Source organism: Scyliorhinus torazame, chromosome 20, assembly GCF_047496885.1.
Source record: "Scyliorhinus torazame isolate Kashiwa2021f chromosome 20, sScyTor2.1, whole genome shotgun sequence".
Taxonomy (NCBI): Eukaryota; Metazoa; Chordata; class Chondrichthyes; order Carcharhiniformes; family Scyliorhinidae; genus Scyliorhinus; species Scyliorhinus torazame.
Genome location: NC_092726.1, coordinates 18250062 through 18268051, shown reverse-complemented (window position 1 = coordinate 18268051; position 17990 = coordinate 18250062). Strand labels below are relative to the sequence as shown.

Genomic DNA, 17990 nt, shown 5'->3' with positions numbered 1-17990 from the left:
GGTCACTGGGAAAACGCATGCCAGCACTTTCTATAAATTCAAGTAAACTCAGGGATTAAACGTGTCGGAGTTGTTGCTTTGAACCGCTGGGAGTCAGAAGCTTCGTCAGAAAGAAACATGTCCTATTTTTCATTTCGGTGTGTTACGACAATTGGCCAGAAGTGAAAGAATAAATGAAAGCTGGGGGGGGGGGGGGGGGGGGGAGAGAGAGTTGGAGAGAGGGAGGGGGGGGGGGGGGGGGTGCTGCCTGTCACTGATTGGTAAGTCAGGGCTGTAATTGACACTTCCAGAGGGGAGGAATCTGGGGGGATGGCTCCAGGCTGATTGGTTGCTTTGCGAGACGCAGAGGCTGGAATGGGAAGACAGGAAGCTGCACATTCCAGGCAGTACAAACTTGATGCTGAGAAAAGCTGGATGTTGGGATCAGTGGGGCAGGCTTTTCATCAACCCACACTGCTTGTACACACATTCGGTGCACAGAGGGCTGAAAAAAGGGGGGGATTAAAAGAGACACAGAGAGCCTGGCTAGACTGGATGATGAAAAAAGAGGCAGGTACTGATCTCTTCGAGGCGGTGCTGTTTCAAAGCCGGGCGCACAATAAGACCAAACACTGCTGCTTTCTCGAAAGGCTGATCCTGGAGAGTGAAGCTTAAAGTCCAACAGCGCAAAACAGAGAAGCGTGACTTGGCCATCGGCACACAGGGCTCTCCAGCAACAAGGAAAATGGGAGGAAGAAGCATTTCCAGGAAGACTTGCTGGAACTTTTACACAGCCTTTCTCCCACTGAGCATAGGGCTTGTTGCCTGTTGTGCCGCGATGGAATTGGACGAATCGAGCTGGCAAGCAGACAGTCGCTTTTACATCAAGCCTCCGCACTGCGTGGACATTCCCTTTGCCCTGAGACTGTGCAATAACGTGGGCTACCACAAAATGAGCCTGCCCAACCTGTTGGACCACGAGACCATGGAGGAGGTACAGCAACAGGCCAGCAGCTGGGTGCCGCTGCTCAATAAGAACTGTCACCCCAACACCAAGCTCTTCCTGTGTTCCCTGTACGCCCCTATCTGCCTGGACAGACCCATCTACCCTTGCCGCTCTCTCTGCACAGCAGTCCGAGATGCCTGCACACCTGTCATGGAGTTCTTTGGCTTCCCCTGGCCGGACATGCTGAAATGCGACAAATTCCCACTTGACAATGACTTGTGCATCGCCCTTCCAAACCCCAATGCCACTCAGTCGACCAGCTCGCAAGGTAAGATTGGCAGTTTTCACTGCGGTCTAAAAGAGGCCAAATACCGAAAAGAGATAGATAGCTTTCATGACGGCTCAGAGGTGACCCCTGCTTTATCCCATTGCTGAAGTTCATGTGAGGAAGCTTCAAGTGGTTTGTGCCGAATTCTTCTCCCCAGCGCTATGTTTAGCTGGACGTTTCACCCAGTTGAAAAACGGGGTGCAGGAAAGTTACATAGAATTCACATCGAATTTACAGTGCCGAAGTAAATTCTATGTAACTTTCCTGCAGATCAAGGTTCATACTTAACCATTTGTCATTTCTCCCAATCCGACTCTTTCAAACGGCGATGCCAATGGGTGGGTGTGTGGGCAACAGTTGGGCGAGAGAGAAATTAATTGTCCTGGTTGTGACTGGGAAATTTGGGGTTAAAACAATGGTCGCAGCCCCACTCTCTGGTGTCTAGCTTTGTCCGCGATGTGTCTCTCTGCTTTGCTTCTGAATGTCCAGTGTTCACTTACTCCTTCCCTTTCGCTTGAAGAGTTTATTTTGAGCCAATCTGCTAGTGAGCGGGGCCACGTTTCTGTGTCTGGATCCAAGTGGATTTGAACGGCTGCGATTTGCTGGGGGTTGGTCACAAAGGTAGGTCAAGCACAGGAGCTGCTGTTAAACATCCCTTTCCCAGTCTGCTAGTTATTAAGGGAAACTTTAACCCTGCAGTTGTCTGAAACTGTTGTGCCCATGTTTCCAGGCAGCGGTGGAGCAGCAGCCTACCATGAACTTCCTTGTGGTCCCCTCCAACTAAACTACAGTTTGTGAAATGCATCCCCCTTAACTGTGAATAAGTATTGGCAATGGTGAAATAAATTAATAGATAATCTGGGAGTGGTTTCAAAGTAATCGAATCAAAGTGATCTGAATCAATATATTTCCATGTCTGCAGGACCTTCTCATGCTATTGGCTTGATACCTGACGATGTCTACATCATTGTAAGTTTTCTGGGGAAGGCACTTCTATATTTGTGCTCGAGAGGATTTACCTGTCAGTTACTCTGTTACATTGAAGCAAGGTTATATTTGCGCCGGATACTCATAATTACAGCATCCTATTTTTTATGAGGATGATAGATTGGATGTACAAAGTCCGAATGTGTGCTTTTGTTTTTTCAATCCTGTTCTGAGATTGCAGCTTTCAATCAGGGCAATATTTACTGACTGAAGTATTTGGCAACATGCCCCTCAATAATCTTTCACTGGGGCATTTTCACAAGAGATGCACACTGATGGTCGCATTCATTGCAAAGTTGAACAGATGTTCCTGAAATGAACTTTTGGGCAAGGTTGTGAGAGATAGAGACAGTTGAGGCCTGTCTGTTCCTGTTTGCATATTCTTGGTCATCAGACAAGGGTCGTGCTCTCTCTCTCTCTCTCTCTCTCTCTCCCCCCCCCCCCCCCCCCCGCCACTCTCCCTCCCCAAAGGCTGAAGAGCCTAAAGAACCTAGGCACTGGAAGGTAGGGATACCCATGAAATGACAGTCCAGTAACAATCCATAATTTGCAGGTAAGAGAGAAATGGCTATGGTTACACTGAATATTTAAGTGAACTTCATTGGCAATGGAACCGTTGTTGGCCCTCAAATCAGCCCCCCTGCTGGCTAGTGACAACACTTGCTTTTAATGCTTCCGTTCTGCAACATTTTCAGCAAATGTATGATGAGTGGAACCCCATATGTCTTCAATGGACAATTGTCGTATTGGCCTTATGAAACTAATACAGCAGAGCTGAGACAAACCTATCTGATCCTGAGCAAACATCCAAAGAAATCTTTGTTTTTGTTTGGCCTGTGTGTGAATGGAGTTGAATAATTGCTATTTGATAGTTCACAAATCTCTCTTCCCTCTCTTTAAAGCATTGACTTCTTGTAAAGATATGGATGCAAATCTCATTCTACCGAGCCAAATGCCCATTTTGAGACTTGGTAACATGTATGTAGGCTATTCCACATTGGCAGCCATATCTCCATGTGCTTTGGAATTCCTGCCTTTGTACCTCTCTCTCCTTCTGATGTGTTTTAAAATCGAGCTCTTTGACCAAACCTGTTCCAATCACTCCTTATGTGTTTTTTTTGTTATATAAAGGCAAGCTGTTGTCTTGGTCTGTTACTTACTGCATGAACTTGTCATTTGAATGGTGTTACACTGGTCTCTATATCAGCTCGTTCTATTTGACTGTGCAGTCTGAAGGCTGGGATTTAAGTGGTGAGGGCTTTGACCCCATATTGGCTGGCGCTTGATTTAAAACAATCCAAGTCTGGGCTTGATCACACCAGTTTAGTTCATTTGAAACATAACATTTATTTTTAACCAAAAGGTTCTCTTTGCAGGCCTATATCAATGTTCCCTGCTTATGAAGTGGAATATAGACTGAGTGTAGTGATGAAGAATGCAATGGGACAAGATTGCCATGTAGTTAGAAGAATGGTGTTTATATTTCGAACAAAGTGACAGTCTGAACTGCTTCGCAAGTCTGCAATGTTGATCTTGGCCAGAGATTATGAAGCACTGATGAATAATTATGAACAGATTAGCATTTGAGTCTTGTGAATGGGAGTGATAGCTGTAAATTAAACAGTGCCTTTATTGCTGCTTGCTTCACAAAAAAAACTTCCATCAACATTAATGAAAGGAACTGGTGGATAGAGTTTTCCAAATGGATGCAATTTGTGCCCATTCGATAAAGTGTTTTGTCCATAGAATTCCTGTTCAAACTCATTTGCATATCATCGAATGGAAAATCTGCTGTGAATCAAAGCATTCAGGCTGCATTAAGTAACACTTGATATATTTGAGTGACAACCCAGTTAAGTTAAACCCATTTTCAACTGAATTAATTTATCACAAAAAAGCCTCCTTTTAAACTCCTGAAAATGCCTCCTAAAAGGGACACCAAAGTATTTACTGATGACATTGGAGCACAGTTAGTTTCTTGTAAATTTACGAAAATACATAGCAAAAACCTTTTAAAACATAGCTATTGGTTCCTTGCACCAGAAGATGAATATTTGGAGCAAACAGAATGGTTATTAGTTTATCCTGGGTGGGAGCCAGTTTTCTGGGCTGTGTTCAGCATCTAACACGATGCATTTTTAACACTTGGAGCCTTCCTCTTGACATAAACCCATCTGTTAATGCAGTTAGAAGTCCCTCCAATGCTGGAGAAGAAGAAACTCCAGCGGCGTTCAGGCACTTTGCTGCTATTCTCCACACACCCTTGCACAGACGGGTGTTCGGTTACTGTTCCACAGGCACTCACTCTAATGGCTGAGCTTTGGAAGCAATTTGACTGTATGGGACATCTCAGTTTGGTCCTGTCTTTGCTTCATACACACACATTACATTAATGGAGTGATTACTGATTCACAATTAGAAGAGGGAATCATGTTTGACTTGTTGATCTTTCAACTGTCTGTGGGTCTTGAGACAAACTGAGCTCCATTCCAGTTGAGATCATTCAACTCAGCATTAACCATGGAGCAAACTTTGACTTTTCCTAATCTGTGAGATAGTTTCACATTGGATAGAACACTGTTATTACTTCGCTACGAAGGTTTCCTTGCTCACAATGTTCTCAGTTGCTGCCACAAAAAGGTTGGTTCCATGCACAATTGCTGGCTGCAATTTGTGGTGAATAACAAAGGCAGTGTTTTTGTTTGACACCTGCTACTTGTTGACATATGATCTGACCCAATCCAGCTGGTTTACCTGTTGGTGGCAGCTGCTTGTGCTCAATGTGTGTGTCAGAAACACATGAGGCGGGATTCTCCACCCCCACGCCAAAGTGGCCGCGCCGTCGTGAACCTCGACGGCGTTCACGACGGCGCGGAACGGCCCCGGTCCCGACCGATTCAGGCCCTGACAATAGGCCAGTATCGGGGCCGCGTCATCTACCCGCGCCAGGCCTTGTTGCCCGCGTAAAAGCGGCGCCGAATAGACGACGCGGCCGGCACCGCATAACGGACGTCATCCGCGCATGCGTGGTTGCCGTCCTGTCCAAATCCACCCCGCAAGAAGATGGGGGACGGGTCTTGCGGGGCCGCGGAAGGAAGGAGGTCCTCCTTCAGAGAGGAAGGCCCGACGATCGGTGGGCACCGATCGCGGGCCACCCCACATTCCAGGTGAAGCCCGGTGCAGGATCCCCCCTCGCCCCCCCACAAGCCGCCCCCCCAGCGTTCACGCACCGCCCACGACTGCAGCGACCAGGTGTGTACGGCGCCGGGGGGAACCCGCCGTTTTGGCCTGGCCGCTCGGCCCATCCGGGCCTCAGAATAGCGGGGGTGCCGGAGAATCGCCATTTTGGGTATCTCCGGCGATCCTCCGGCCTGTGAAACTCGACCGGCCCGTTCCCGCCGCTTGGGAGAATCGCGGGAGGGCGTTGGACCGGCGTCCCCGGAAATTTCGGAGGCCCAGGCAATTCTCCCAACCGGCGTGGGAGTGGAGAATCGCGCCCATGGTGTGAGACCCATCTGACTGAGCACTGTCAGCAGTTTTCGAACAAGAAATGAATTCTGCCTGAAAATATGATAAAAGGGGACTGTCATCTTACTGGGCCATTTGCAGATCTCAGTTACCAATGCAAAACCACAAACAGGCTCGGCCATCAAAGAAAGCTTTGTTACAGGCGCCACTTGGAGGCGTCACTAAATTCTTGGATACAGTCTCTGTCCCTAACCAATCGTGAAATATGAAAGTTAGGATTTGTTTTTCAAACTGTGAATGTAGATTTCAAATGGGGCAAGGTGAATGAATTGCACCTTCTTGCTTCATAACCTCATTTAAGTTGTTTTGTGAGCCTCTTTACCTGACCAGGACAGCAGTTTATGTCTGAAGGCTTAACTTTGTGCCCGCATAGATGCAGCACAAACACAATGGTACATTCATTGTACACACATGCACACTTTAGACAGACGGCTCCACACACTGATGCATACAACTAACAGATTTCATATGCACCAGAAGAGAGATGTACCAACACAGGACACTTTTTCTATTCCCTGACATTCTTATGTTTCTGTTTCAGCAGTGAATGCTTTGTATATTCCTCTTTTGTATTTTCTAAATGACCTATAACGTTGGTTTTGGGGAGGGGGGGGGGCGGTAATGGTTATGTTCAATTTTTATAGAGAAAGCCGAGTCTTAGAGCAGTGCCATAGAAAGTAGTAGGGCTCTGGTTTTAATCACAGTGCAGTGAGTGAATGTTCTGTTCATCAAGTGACCTGCCTTGAGGTATATAAAACAGTCTCATTGTAATGACAAGTGTATGGTTTGGAATAAAAGCAGCTGTCGAAATGCGAATGGAGCTGCAAATTAAAAGAAAAGAGAGAGGCTGGTTAGAAAAGTAAAAATGTTGGTCCTTTTTTATTTTGATAAGAGTTTTCCGGCTGTGGTCTGTTCGTTTGGGAGGGTTACAAAGGGGGTTGAATTGTGACAGCATGTGAAAAGGAGATGAACAGATGCGAACTGAGCCAGCTTTATTATTGCACAGTAGTGGAAATCTGGAACACACGCTCTATCAAAAGGTTCTGGATGCTGGAACAATTAGCGCTTTCAAGACCGAGATGGATAGATTTTGTCAGGTAAAGGTATTTGAGGATATGGGGCAAAGGTAGGAAGATACAGCGTATCGGCCATGACAACGCCAACCTGAGGGACTGAATGACCCATTCTGTTCCAAATGCTGCTACATTGCCAGTTTGGGCTTTGGGTAGAGGTAGGGAGAGGTGGGGTCAAGAGGGGGTGAGAAGAGCCTATCTGTTGTGGGCCTGCAGAGGGTATCTTTTGGGTGGAACATCGAGAACCTTTGGATCGTGGAGTTTTACAGTCCAGAGGAAAGTCACTGCCTCTTCATTCAAACAATCCACAACACACTGACTGCCTTTCCCTGCCCCATATGTGATGACAACACAAAATGAGGAGGAAAAAGGGAGTGGGAGGGTCATACTAGTGAGGACAGAGAGAGTGAAAGAAGGATAATAGGGCAGAAAGGGGGGGCATGGGGTCCTTTTGTGTTGGAGGGAAAGCTGCAGGGCATACAGCATTAAAGACAAGATGTAAATGCAAGTTCATCGTCGTACCCTAGGTATTGAAAAGTCATCAAGAGAAGCAAGTGAAGTTTAGGCTCCATCACCAATCTGTAGTGCTATTTTCCCATCAGCTGAGTCCCCTATGTTGTTAAGTCTGTTCTGAAGCCACCCGGACACAGACTGGGACAGCTCTGTTCTGTGCTGTCTGTTCACACACAATTTTTTGAAGTTATATTTGGCAGTGCAGTATTAAATTTTAAATGCACTCCGATATACTTGAGAGCTCCGACCGATATTTTTTGAACAAGGATTGTTATTTTTGTGCACAACTGCTGAAGGGTTTGAGTGACGAACACAATAATGCACCTTTACACAAACCCTTCTCTCTCAGCTCCACTTACTCTTTGTGAAACTACCACTGTCTTAACTGCTAATCTTTTAACCTTGCAGCTTGTCCTTGGAGAACAATGCTATAATCACCCCTCAGCATCACTCTTGTCAGTTTATATTCATCAGCCTCCCATGGGTTTCTTCAAGGTCTCGTTAGGAAGGCTTAATGATTGCTGACATGCAGAATAAGCAGCATGTACTTAATAAAGGATTGAAGGCGGCTAATCTAACAGCTCATCAAACTCGGGAAGAAAGTGTCTCATTATTATTGTCAGACATTTGGAAGTTAGATAAGGCGGGAAGCCACGTGTTCCATTTTAACACACAGGAAGAGAGAGCTTGGGCCGAACACACAAGAACAGAGGACTTAGACCGAACCCAAGTGTGAACAGAGTTTAATGAAGATAGGTCAATGGGGCAGATAGAGGAGGTGGGATTGGCAATTTAAACATTTCAATGGTTGCAGTCTCGAGGTGAACATGCTTTTCAGGTTTAACACTAGTCGTTTGGGCTGCCCAGGTCTCGTTTTTTCAAAAATATTTTTACAAAGGTTTTAATTTATAACAAACTAACAACACAAAAGACAGATGTTAAAAAATGCAATGTAACCAAAACTGAACCAACCATATAAACCCCATCCAAAGCGAAAAACACCTCTTTTCCTCCCCGTCCCAATAAACTAAGCTAACCCCCCACCCCACAACAACTGACAGAGACTAACTCTTTAAAGAAGGATATCAATGGCTGCCATCTCAGGTAGAACCCCTCAACCGACTCCCTGACATTGTCCAGATGCACAAATTCCATAAGATCACCAAACCATTCCAAGGCGCTGGGCGGAATAGAGGACCTCCACCCCAGCAGAACTCTCCTTTGGGATGTTAAGAAGGCAAACACAAGGGCATCCGCCTTCGGCCCTGGCGAGTCCGACACCCCAAAAATGGCCACCAAAGGACAAAGCTGCAAATCGGTGTTAAGAATTGCTGACATGGTGTTAAAGAAAGAAATCCAAAAGCTTTCCAGCTTGGGACACGACCAGAACATATGGGTGTGATTAGCCAGCCCTCGAGAACACTGCTCACACTTATCATCAACCCCCCAGAAAGAAACCACTGATCCTAGCCTTGAGTGAGTCCGATGTATCACCTTAAGCTGGATCAGGCTGAGCCATGCAAAGGAGGACATGGAGCTCACCCTATGAAGAGCTTCACACCACACCTCATCCAAAATGGGTCTCAGTTCCTCCTCCCATTTTGCCTTCACTCCATCCATCGGGACCACCTCCACTGACAGGATCTGCCCATAGTTACCTGAAATATTCCCCCCACCAGACTCTGCCTAAAGATAGAATCCTCCTCAGCAGGGATGACGGAGGTGCCAAGGGAAATGACGGAAAGGCCTTCAGCACAAAATTACGAATCTGCAGGTATCTGAACAAATCCATTCCAGAGAGTCAAAACTCTCAAGACCCCATGACCTTAATGTTCAGTCTAAGCTCAACGTCATAAATAGGTGGTTATCACAGATAGGGGCCAACAATGACATGGATCTAAGCCTAAAATGCTGCCTAAATTGCTTTCATGTCCTCAGAGCAGAAACAAACACCAGGTTCGAAGAAAACCGTGCCATGAAAACAGCAGCTAGGCCGTTAACCTTGCCGGAGAAAACGGCAACGAGACCTTAGCTGCACCTAAACTCTGGACACTGCCCGCTAAGGACAAGGGCAGGCTATTCCACTTTTACAAGTCGGATTTAGCCTTGCTCACCAGACTAGCACAGATCTATTTGTGGAGCAGGGCCTAGTCGTGGGCCACCTGGATACCCAGATAACAGAAGCTAGACCTGGCATGATGAAAAGGTAACACCCGCCCCAGATTGGTTCCCCTCCCCAGGGGATTGTCGGAAAGTATTCTCTCTTTTCCAGATTCAACTTGTACCCGGAGAAGGATCCAAATCTCCTCAGTAGCTTCATTAATTCATCCATAGCGGAGACTGGATCTGTGAAATATATCAGCAGGTCGTCAGGGTATGAAGGCACCCCATGCACCATCACACATGAGCACCCCTCCCCACCGCCTTATCCTCATCCACTTTCCACTTAACGGAAGACCGCAACACAGCGGCCAAAGTCTTAATCGCTAAAGCAAACAAAAAACGAGACAGTGGACACCCCTGTCTTGTACACCTATTCAAAGAAAAGTACCCGGATCTCAAGGCATTAGTACCAACATTAGCCGTCGGGCCCGAGACAATAACCTAACCCACAAAATGTATCCCAAAGAGATAACCCCACTCCATCCTTTCAAATGCTTTCGCGGCATCCTTGGATACAATCATCTCTGGCTCGGGCACAGGAGAGAGGAAAGGAACAATATTCAACAACCATCATATATTGGCTGACAATTGCTGACCTTTAACGAAGCCTATATGGTCTTCCGCATCACCTTCAGGAGACCAAGCTCCAGTTGCAGGGTCAACACTTTGGCAAATAGCTTCGTGTCTGCGTTTAACAGCGATATGGGTTGATATGATCCACATTCTGTGCATTCCTTGTTCTTCCTCGGAAAAAGAGAGATAGACTGTGAAGGCGTGGCGGGCAACGAATCACGGGATAAGGAGTCATTGAGCATGTCCACCATCAATGGTGTCAACTGGCCAGCAAACCTCTTATTAAACTCAATAGGAAACCCATCAAAATGGGAGCTTTACCTGTTTGCATTATTCCAATACCTTTTAGTATCCCCTCAGGACTTAATAGGGCCTCCAACTCTCTCCCTCTCCACCACCGGAAAGGAGGACACATTTAAGAATATCAACATGTCCGAACTCCCCTCCTGACCTGTAAAGACTCTCATGCAATGCCTCAAAAGCCACATTAACTATAACCAGGACGGAGACCAAGCTGCCACCCGAATCCCGAGTATGAATGATCTCAGTATGCGTTGTTTGTACAGCATGCAAGAAACAACACTTTTCACTGTATACTAATACATGTGACAATAATAAATCAAATCAAATCCTCCAAGAAGCTGTCTGCCACCTCAGCTGGTGGGCTAAAAGACTGCTGGTGTTCTCCCCATATTCGTAACATACCCTCCTTGAGCGCTGCATTGGTTCACTGTCTTTCCTGTAGGCAAAAAACTGCCAAACTGCATCTGGAGCTTCTTCCTGCTCGCCAGCAGCTCTGGGGTAGGATCACATGAGTACTGGTAGTCTCCCTCGAGGACAGCCCCCACCAGCCTCTGCCACTCCGTCCTTGCAGTCCTGTCTAGATTCGCCTGATAGGAGATTATCTCCCCTCTATTAACCACTCTAAGGGCTTCCCACAACGTGGAGGATGAGACAGACTCATGTTGAACCTAACACATTCCTCAATGGCAAAAGACATATGCCCACAAAGCCCCTTGTCCGCTCACAGCACTGCATCCAACGTCCACAGTGGGCATTGAATGAAGCCCAACTCCAGAACCAGTTCCAACAAACGAGGAGCATAGTCCAAAATTAGACGAGCTGAGTACTCAGTCTTCCTCACCCATGGGAAAAGAGACCTACCCATCAGAAAAACATATATCGTCGAATAAACCTGTGGACCTGAGACAAAAATGAAAATTCCTTATCTCTTCAGTGTAAAAGTTGCCATGGATCTGCCACCCCCACCCCCCACCTGCTCCGTAAAAGCTAACAGCTCCTTAGCTACCCCAATGGCCCCAACAACTTTGGTCTACATCGATCCAACTTTGGATTAAGTACAGTTTAAATCCCCTCCAAAAACCAGTTGATACATGTCCAGATCAGGAACGGAAGCCAACAGCCTCCTCACAAATGCTGTATGAAAATGAAATGAAATGAAAATCGCTTATTGTCACAAGTAGGCTTCAAATGAAGTTACTGTGAAAAGCCCCTAGTCGCCACATTCTGGCGCCTGTTTGGGGAGGCTGGTACGGGAATTGTACCGTGCTGCTGGCCTGCCTTGGTCTGCTTTAAAAGCCAGCTATTTAGCCCTGTGCTAAACCAGCCCCAACCGTCCAATATCGTCCCAATATGGAGCATAGACATTGACCAATACTACCAACCTTCCCGCAAAGGACCCGCTGACCATTACATACTTGCCGTTGGTGTCGCCATGGTGTTGGTATCTGAAAAAGGAACCCATTTGTTGAGCAAAATCGCCGCCCCTGAATCAAAACCTGAATGAAATACCTGGCTCACCTACCTCTTCCGCAATCTGGTCTGATCCCTTAGCTGCAAATGGGTCTCCTGCAAAAACACCAAATCAGCCCACAGATTCTTGTAAGTGAACAAATACTCTTGACTTTTTCACTGGGCCCCCAAACCCCCTTATATTTCAGGTGATCAACCAAATCGTCCCTCCTCCCCGCCTCATCCTAGAGTCTGCCATTTCCACCGAAAGATATCATCAAGTAACTGCCCAGAAAATATAGCCACAGAAAGTACAAGTCAGTAAACTAACACCACTTCACCATCACCCCCCGCCAACCGCCCCCCCCCCCCCCCCCCCCCCCCCCCCCCACTGCCCGACCAAACACCCCTCCCAAATGTACATATTAACAACATGAAAATTCCAACCCCCAAAAAAACAAAACTAAGCGGGATTCCCCCTACCCGGCTGGGCGGGGGTCCCAGCGGGATGGAGTGGTGTGAACCACTCCGGCGTCAGGCCGCCCAAAAGGTGCAGAGAAATCCGCACCTTTAGGGCCCAATTCCTCACCTTTAGGGACTAGGCCCGCGCCGGAGTGTTTGCAGTCCCGCCGACTGGCGTGGAAGGCCTTGGCGCCACGCCAGTCGGGGCCTAAGGGACTCCGCCGGCGGAAGTCTGCACATGCACGGGTGTGTCAGCGGCTGCTGACGTCATTCCGATGCATGCGCAGGGGGGTCACCTCCGCGTCGTCAATCGCGGAGGCTATGGCCGATGCAGAGGGGAAAGAGTGCCCACACGGCACAGGCCCGCCCATGGATCGGTGGGCCCCGATCGCGGGCCAGGCAACCGTGGGGGCACCCCCCGGGGGCCAGATCGTCCCGCTCCCCGCCAGGACCCCGGAGCCCGCTTGCGCCGCCTGGTCCTGCCGGTAAGGGAGGTGGTTTAATTCACGCCGGTGGGACCGGCATTACAGCAGCGGGACTTCGGCCCATCGCGGGCCGGAGAATCACTGGGGGGGGGGGGGGGGGGGGGGGGGCGCTGACCGGTGCAACGCGATTCCCGCCCCCGGCGAATCTCCGGTGCCGGAGAATTCGGCAGCCGGCGGGGTCGGGATTCACGTCGACCCCCCCCCCCCCGGCGATTCTCCGACCCGGCGGGGGAGTCGCAGAATCCCGCCCCTGGTCTGAAAAACCGCAGCTCCTCTCCACACCACACTCCCGTTAATGTGATAACTTTACTGCTAGGGGGGGAAGCCAGGGTAAAGAAAAAGGGAAAACATTGCTTCCATCCCGGGGATTTACATAACATAAACCAGTCCCCTTTTAAAAACCAAATTCCCACTGGGGAGCCCTATATTTCCAACAAAATTAAAGAACACAACACTCCTCGTACCAGTTAGACCTCATCCAATAAACAAACATCCTGTGAAAAAACGCATCCCATTCAAGAACAAAAAATCCCAGATATATGCATGTCCCAACACCCTTCCTCACGCACAACAATCAAAGACCTCACAGAGCGCTGTTAACTTGAACCAAGTCCATGCTTTTTTACAAATATATCTGACTCCTCTGACACATCAAAATAATAGTCTTTCAACTAGTAGGTAATACATAGCTGCGCTGGGTACACCACCCTGAACCAAACTCCCTTCTTGTATCCCCAATTCCCTTCTTCTGTAAGACTGTTTTGGCCTTGTTGAAGGCCGCCCGCTTTCTTGCCAGCTCAACTCCAACATCTTGGTAGATCCGAATGAGGTTACCATCCCATTTCCAGTCTAGATGCCCACCCCAGGAGCCATTCCTTCTTCTGAAAGCTGTGAAACCAAATGATAGCTGCCCGTGGTTTTGTTCAGTCGGGGCTTCTGCCCGAGTGTCCTATGAGCCCTGTCCAGCTCCGGAGGCAACTTCTGTCTACCCTCACCACATTATCGTCCCAAACATCTGCAAAAAATACGCAGTGGGAGCCGAGCCTGCGATAATCCCACAACTCCGAGGTTCTACCTCCTTGAACGGTTCTCAATATCATTGATTTGGCCCTCAACAACTTAGTCTTGCTGGCTACGATTTTGATCTCGGCCTCCAACGCGGCAATTTGCTCACTATGCCTCGTCAAAGTTTCTCCACTCCCGCTAACACCTCGCCATGCTCCTTCACCATCTTAGGTCTTTTCCAATTTCGATCTGATAAGACCCAGGACTTTCGGAGGCCCTCTGACATTGCTCTCCACTGCTTATCAAACTCCATTGATAGCACACCGGGAAGCATATTTGTCATTATCGGAGTGCCTGCAGTCACTGTAGGAGCCTCTGCCATTATACTCGAACAGAGGACAATTGAAGAGAGGTGAGGACATCTTCAGTAAGAAGGTGAAGTGGCTTTCCAACACTGTTCATGGTCAATGAGGAGCAGAGTATTTACTCCCTTCTCTACTTCACTCCCCCCACATCCACATGAGAACACTTGGTTTTCCGGCTTCTCTGAAAGATGGCACCTCAGACTGGTCTTCTGGCCTGTTGCACTGAGGTGACGGCCGATATTACAGGCTCCAGTCTCTGAAGGGGGATTGAAACCACCACTTTTCTGATTCCGAGTCAGCAGTGCAATGAGAGCCAAGGAGAAAGCACTGTGACGACTTTGGTATTAATTCCATCACCAGTAAATGTAGTAATTAATCCTTTCCAAACTTTGATACCAGATTAAATGTCTTTTGCACAAACTGAGGTAGGATATAGAATGCTCTGCCTGAAAGGGTGGCAGAAACAGATTCAGTGGCAACTTTCAAAAGACAATTGAGTAAATACATGAACGGGGAGAAAGAATAGGGGAGCGGGAATAATTGGACAGGTCTGTCGGCCAAGTGGCCACTTCTACACTGTCAGATACTGATGAACATATAGGGAGGCAGCAAGGACACCCCTTGGGCTGCCAATCTTCAAATGCAGAAACAAATCTTCCCAAGGCCACTGTGTGCCTTTTGTGCTGATGCAGTTTACAACCAGCAAAACCCCTGAAACAGGATTCTGATTCCTGAAACCATGGACTCAGCAAGCAGGGTGGAGCCATTTAAACTTATACTTTTACTTTTCAGTCCTCTGCCTGCATACCAGTTCTCCTCACTTGTGTGTGCCATAGATGGTGCTTTTATCGGGAGGAGAAAAAAGTTGCACCGAGGAGTTGTGCCTCAGATAACATATGCACTCATGCTCTGTTTTTGGCATAGTATGTGTTGTGTAATCCAATGGGAACCATCTGTTTCATGTAGTGTACGAAGCAGATATGTGGATGACATTTAATGAGTTGTTGCATAGAGATGGATCGCTGTAATGGGCAGAATATGCAAGTGAGTGGATGTGAAATGAGGCTGGTATTTAAATTCAAACATAGCCTCGTATCACAGGGATACAGAATATTCTGAAGTGGGGAACTTCCTCTCCCATCATAGAAACACAGAAGATAGGCGGATCAGTAGGCTGTGCAGCCATTCAAGCTTGTTTTGCCATTCAGTTTGATTATGGTTGATCATCTATCTCAACACCATACTTCCCTGCTTCCGCCAGGCCCATTGAAACCTTTAGAGTCCAGAAATCGATCTATTTCCTTCTTAAATACATTCAGTGACTTGGCCTCCACAACCTTCAGTGGTAGAGAGTTCCACAGGTTCATCACCCTCTTTATGAATATTATTCTCCTTTTAGTCCTAAATGGCCTACACTGTGACCCTTTATTCCAGATGCCCCCGCCCCCCCCCCCCCCCCCCCCCCCCACTCCCCCAGCCAGAGAATAAAACATCCAGCCCTGTCAGAATTCTGTATGTTTCAATGAGATGTCCTCTCATTCTATACCAATCCCAATTTGTCCTCGTATGACAATCCTGCCATCTCAGGAATCAGTCTGGTGAACCGTCGCTGCACTCCCTCTATGGCAAGTACAGCCTTTCTATAGGTCAGGAGACCAAATCTACACACAATACTCCCAAGTGTGGTCTCACCAAGACCCTGAACAACTGCACTTATATATCCTTGCCCCTCTACTCAAAGTTCTCTTGCAATGAAGGCCAACATACCACTTGCCTTCCTAACTGCTTGCTGCACAATTGCTTTTGTGATTGGTGCACAAGGGCATCCAGGTCCCTTGTGTGTCAATATTTTAATAATACTCTGCCATTCTGTTTCTCCATCTGAAAAGGATAGCCTCACGATTATCCACGTTATATTGCATCTGCCAGGTATTTGCCCACGCAAATTCTCTAAATCACCTTGAAGTCTCTTAACATTCTCCTCACCACACACATCACCAAAAGTTTCATATTGTCAGCAAATTTGGAAAGACTACATTTGGTTCCCTCATCAAAATCATTGATGAATAATGGAATTAAATCAGAAGGAACTTAAACCATGCGTAAATAATTGACGTGGATCTTCACTTTGTAGATTTCTTTGTTAAGATTTTGGTAAATGATATTGCAACTATTATGCATGATGAATATCAACCAGTGTTAATGATATAGATTGTTGGGGTCTGTATTATAATACACCATTTGTACAAAATAACTCACCATCTGAACGATGAATGAGTAAATCAGATACTGGGAGGACATGTCCAATCACCAGTTTGATCTCTAGGTTCAAATACTGATTCCCAACCAATCTGCACGCTTGTGGATTATAATGGCCTTTGAATGCCTCAATTGGATTCAAGTTTGGTCACAGTTCATAGTTTTCAGATTCAATGGGCGGGATTCTCCGTCCCACTGCACCCGTTTTCTGGTGCGGCGCATCCCCCATCGGCAGTGGGGTTCTCCGTCCCGGCAGTCACCCAATGGGGTTTCTCATTGTGCGCACCCCCACACCATTGGGAATCCGTGGGCAAGAGTGCGCTGCCGGCGAAACAGTGCATACCACCGACGGAGAATCCAGCCCTATATCTTTGCTTCGTAACTCGATTGTGTGTGAAATGGCCGTTGAACTCTTCGCACGTCTTACATATGCACAGCCCCTTCTTCAGTAATTTCAGAATATTGTAAAGCACTTCACAGTTAATGAAGTGTTTCTGATATGTAGTCACTGTTGTAATGTAAGAAAATCTCACTTCGGGGCGGCACAGTGGTTACCACTGCTGCCTCACAGCGCCAAGAACCCGGGTTCGATCCTGGCCCCGGGTCACACGCCGTGTGGAATTTGCATGTTCTCCCCGTGTTTGCATGGGTCTCAGCCCCACAACCCAAAGATGTGCAGGGCAGGTGGATTGGCCACAATGAATTGTCCCCTAATTTGGAAAAAAAAAGAAAATCTCACTTTGCCATCGACAATTGCAACCTCCACATTGGAAAACTGGTCATTTGAAATGCAATGCAAATTTTAAGGTGACTCCGTAAACTCTGTAAAGGTGTCAGAAACCAAACCAATCATTCAGGGAATGTGACGCGGATTCCAATATGCACACAGATTTTACTTTACTGCAAATCCTCCTGTTCCCATTTACTTGCCAGCAGATGGTGCAGCCTTTCATTTTCGAAACTGCACCATCGGACTTGTTATTTTGTATAGGGGATGATGCTAGTGAATATGATCTAACAGTGTGATGTAAAGGAAAGCATCCTGCATTTACATAGCACCTTTCATATCCTCTGAATGCCACACAGAATTTAGCAGCTCATTAAATAGTTGCTGCAAATGTGGCAGCCAATGTGCACAGTGCACAATCTCACACATGTTCGCACCATTGATAACAAAAATCTCAACTTTTAATTTCACAAATTTTGGTATCCTTGCAGAAAGGGAGAGTTCTGGATTTCCAATTGTGTGTGCTTTCTGATTTAATCCCTAAATGTGATAACGCTGGATTCCTCCACCACAGAATCTGGCCTAATCTCACAAAGCAAGAAATGTGAGCTTGGCAGAGTTCAGACAGCCTGAAGAACTATTAAGATGGTGGACAGCAAGCTTCCACACACAGCAGTGAGATAAATGACCATATTGTGTGTTTGAGGTGTTGTCAATGGATTAAATCTTGGCTAGGACACCAGGCAGAACTCTCCTCATTCTCAAATGACATAATGGGATAATATTTGTCCTTATGAGAAAGCAAACAGGGTCTTGTACTGTGGTACACCCACAGTGCTGTTAGG

At 47.2% G+C, this 17990-nt stretch overlaps 1 protein-coding gene across 2 annotated transcripts in view; it reads left to right on the top strand.

Annotated features, from left to right (window-relative positions):
- The first annotated feature begins 369 nt into the window (after nucleotides 1-369).
- The window catches only part of LOC140396926 (secreted frizzled-related protein 1-like), a 125165-nt gene continuing 107544 nt past the window's right edge, over nucleotides 370-17990 (top strand). Inside the window, exon 1 of one of the 2 annotated variants that reach the window (XM_072485859.1) lies at nucleotides 370-1253. In XM_072485859.1, the coding sequence (XP_072341960.1) occupies nucleotides 725-1253 (529 nt within the window). In that variant the 5' untranslated portion in view covers nucleotides 370-724. The remainder of the gene's footprint in view (nucleotides 1254-17990) is intronic. The other variant, XM_072485860.1, reaches the window with a different exon arrangement.